Below are 3,989 nucleotides of genomic sequence, written 5' to 3' on the forward strand. Positions count from 1 at the left end.
ATGGCAAACCACTGTTACTGTATATCATCTCTTTAAATTATAAATGTGCATTTTCATAATTTTCCCAAAGATGCTAATTTAGCTGGGCCTATCTTAATTGGAAGTATTGTGAATTTTGCAACAAATAGAAAATAAAACGGTTCAAGCTTTCTGTATGTAAACGGTCCGATCTTACATGAATCTGTAGTTTTATACAGGTCTCACTGATATATGGAACATATGGTTCAATTGCAGTCTTGCAATACACATAAACAACGGCATCAGCTCTTTGTGTGATGCAGAACCTATACTTGGATCAGCTGAAACAAGTTAATGTGAGGCCACATTGTCCTTGGTCAGTACAAGGACACCGTTGAGCTGTGTTTCCATGGTAACAACCAAAGACACCTAATAACATATTACGAAAACACAGAAACGTAGCTTTGTTGTTTGCTGACAGTGTTCAGGAGATCACAATAACACATTAGAAATATATATATTTATTTTCTGTTTTTGCCTTTCCAGTAAAATCTCACTTTTAAATTGTTCGAATGGTTGCATATTGTCTCCTGCGGGGAACAGCTGAGTCAAAGTCATATCATGACCTAAATTGAATCCCATATCTCATACAGATATATGTTGTCTCTATACCATATACAATAGCTTATCACCATCTGTCAGCTCAGGTCTGATGTTACTTATCTTATCCCTCTATGTACCTGTAATCTAGCAAACATATCATTATTTCCTTTAATGATATGTGACAAGGACTGATATCCTCCACAGAGGTGGTATGTATATAAGGAGCTCATACAACTCATACACATTGGTTCATTCTAAGATCCCAAGGTAAGCTTGCACTGAAAATTTAGCAGCATCACTTCTTTTCCTCTCCTGTGTTTCCAAGAGCTATGTCAGTGTAGTCTGTACAGATTTAGCTCCAATTTAGTGCGATTTGTTGTTGTTGTTTTTTTCAAGGAAATCAAAATAGGCAAATGTATATACATTGTTTCTTATAAGTTTGGAAAAATACTGCAGTTTAGGGAAATGTGAAAGTTAAACATTCACCTCATCCAAACATGGTTATACTGGCTGGGCTAAGAACACTGTACAGGTTTAATTTATGTTATTACTACTATTATAAGTTGTTGAAACAATGGGAAACAGTTACATCCATGAATGAAATCTGTATGGTTTAACTTTGATTGATAAAGAACAAAACGCTCTAAAGATGCCAGAGAAACTAAGATTGTTCAAAAGATATTGTTGAAGCACCAGGTCAAAGGTGGAGTCAGTCATTCTTGAGAAATGTAATGGATAATTGAGACTCATTCAAAGCTTTGGGGTTAGTTTTTGACAACCTAGGAATGAGATTCAACAATCAACTATATTTTTCCACAATGACTGACCCCACCTTTAAAACTGTTTTACAGTAGTTAAAGTCAAGTTATACCTTATAATAATAATAATAATTCCAATGAATATCATTTTATATCAATTTTGTTCTCGTTTTTTCCATTCCAAATTTGTTCATTCATTGTAGAAGAAAAGAAGTTGAAGGTGTAATACTTTGAAATCAGGATGACCAAGTTCACTAATCTAGCAGGTAAGCAGTCATCAGGCCTCTTTACATTTATTACTTTATTTGCTTTACATCACCGTGATGCCTTGATAACTTGATACATTAAGCCTTGTGTATTTATTGTGCCATACGTTTCCGCAATGTAAAGCTTTCATCTGTAATTTTGACCTTTCTTTAGGCCTGTGCCTGCTGATGTGCCAGCTGGGTGAGTTACACTTTACACGTTAACTTTTATAAATGTGGCATGGTCATACAACCACTCTTTGAAGTGTGCATAGTGTCTGACAATAATAGACATTACAAAGAATACTGACCACAGATTTGCTTCCACTGACCTCCAGCAACTGCCTCCAAGATGGCGTGTTACTTCACCAACTGGTCCCAGTACAGACCTGGGACTGGGAAATACATGCCCCAAAATGTGGATCCCTTCCTGTGCACCCATCTGATTTATGCTTTCTCCATCATCAATAACAAAAATGAGCTGGTTACCTATGAATGGAATGACGAGACCTTGTACAAGACCTTCAATGGCCTGAAGAGCAAGTAAGAACTTGTCCTTCAATGGTATGAAATACTATATCTGTGTGTATATGATATGTGAAGTTTGAAAATCCCAGTTGCATAAACTGTCTGTGACAAACAAAATTGTTGACTCAACAGTTCTGCACTATGCTAATTAAATTAACCATCTGTTTTAACCTTAGGAACCCCAGTCTGAAGACCTTACTGGCTGTTGGTGGATGGAACTTTGGCTCTGCTCAGTAAGTACTTTTCAGTTAGAAACTGTGCAAATATGGAATGAAAGTTTAGTTCATCAGAAAAGGATGATATGGCAAAGATTTAAACAAAGGTAGAAGCATGACATATGTCAAACTTCTCCAAAAGGTTCTCCATCGTGGTGTCCTCTCCAGCCAACCGTCAGACGTTCATCCAGTCTTCTATCAAATTCCTGAGGACTCATGGCTTTGATGGTCTAGATCTGGACTGGGAGTACCCTGGATCTCGTGGCAGTCCACCACAGGACAAGAAGAGATTCAGTCTGCTCTGTAAGGTGGGCCATGAACTCTTGATCCATAGGGACCAGGTACACCGATTAGCCATAACCATGTGAGCACTGACAGGTGAAGTGAATAACACTGATTATCTGGTTATCATGACTCCTGTCAGTGGGTGGTATATCGGGCAGCAAGTGAACGTTTTGTCCTCAAAGTTGATGTGTTAGAAGCAGGAAAAATGGGCAGTGTGAGGATTTGAGCGACTTGACCAAGGCCAAATGTGGGTTGGAAGAACGACTGGCAGAGCATCTCCAAAACTGCAGTTCCTTGTGGGGATTAAAAGGGCTATGGAAGGAAAGCGGTAACTGGATAAGGCGCATTGATGCACGGGATGAAGCTGCCCGTGTGTCTGATCCAACAGACAAGCTACTGTAGCAGTTTGTTGCGTATGGGGCTGTATAACATTATGACCACCAGGATGCCCAGGTGGTCATAATGTTATGGCTGATCAGTGTATATTGTATTATATTTTAGAATATTTATCAATGTTCTTCATTTTCAGGAACTTGTTGAAGCATACGCAGCTGAGGCCAAGGCCACCGGAAGGCCCCAGCTTATGCTGACTGCTGCAGTGTCTGCTGGAAAGGGAACCATTGACGCTGGATATGAGATTGCTGAGATTGCCAAGTACTGAAGAGTTTTTTAGGAAATACTAGTATTTTAAATCAGACTTTGTTTTTGATGAAAGGTTGGCTCAGTAACTTGTTTTACTCAGTATTCTAAATGCATTTTCAGGCACCTGGACTTCATTAATGTGATGACCTATGACTTCCACGGAGCTTGGGAGCGATTCACTGGACACAACAGCCCACTGTGGGCTCCACAATGACAGCGGTGACCTCATCTACTCAACACTGAAGAAATGTAGTGTGCTATAAACCTTATAGGGCGCGTGCTCAGACGCGCAGAGCGGTCTCCCCGCCAAATCGGACTAACGGTTGTTGGTTCGATCCCACGCGCTCCCTCCAAAAACTTGCCACGTTCCGACAGTATCCTTGAGTCAAAATACTGAACCCCAAATTGCTCCTGATCATAGCATCCCTTTTAATGTGTTCGATAATAGCATCCTTTTTAATGTTTATGAATGACTTAGATTCCTTCTCGCATTGAACTTTGCCATCGCTGTGTGAACTTGATGAGACAAGGCTGTCGAATGTTTGCACGTAGTGTAAAATGCTCTTGATGGTTGAAGACTAGAAAAGCGCTGCTATATACAATTATCAGTCCATTTACCATCTTTTAACAACCACTGATGGCATGAACACTTATTATCATTTACAGTCAATTTACTACTTATGTTGAAGATACTACTCATCTCACACTAAACTACACTTAGTCTTTCTGTACTTTTAGAGAAGCTTGTCACAAAA

At 39.3% G+C, this 3,989-nt stretch overlaps 1 protein-coding gene across 1 annotated transcript; it reads left to right on the forward strand.

Moving 5' to 3' along the window:
• Nucleotides 1-1,560: 1,560 nt before the first annotated feature.
• LOC118328062 (acidic mammalian chitinase-like) lies at nucleotides 1,561-3,448 on the forward strand. Its single transcript, XM_035661665.1, has 7 exons — nucleotides 1,561-1,585; nucleotides 1,740-1,766; nucleotides 1,903-2,107; nucleotides 2,269-2,325; nucleotides 2,450-2,615; nucleotides 3,122-3,246; nucleotides 3,355-3,448. The coding sequence occupies exons 1-7, from the start codon at nucleotides 1,561-1,563 to the stop codon at nucleotides 3,446-3,448; spliced, it is 699 nt and encodes a 232-aa protein (XP_035517558.1).
• Nucleotides 3,449-3,989: the final 541 nt, after the last annotated feature.

This window comes from Morone saxatilis, unplaced genomic scaffold (genome assembly GCF_004916995.1).
Source record: "Morone saxatilis isolate NCDOM2014 unplaced genomic scaffold, NCSU_SB_2.0 Contig18, whole genome shotgun sequence".
NCBI lineage: Eukaryota > Metazoa > Chordata > Actinopteri > Moronidae > Morone > Morone saxatilis.

Bases quoted from the DNA above. Each gene is read 5' to 3' on its own strand.
- LOC118328062 (XM_035661665.1), top strand. From the start codon at position 1,561: ATGACCAAGTTCACTAATCTAGCAG. The intron at 2,616-3,121 runs GTGGGCCATGAA...CTTCATTTTCAG, and splicing joins GATTCAGTCTGCTCTGTAAG to GAACTTGTTGAAGCATACGC. The intron at 3,247-3,354 runs GTACTGAAGAGT...ATGCATTTTCAG, and splicing joins GAGATTGCTGAGATTGCCAA to GCACCTGGACTTCATTAATG.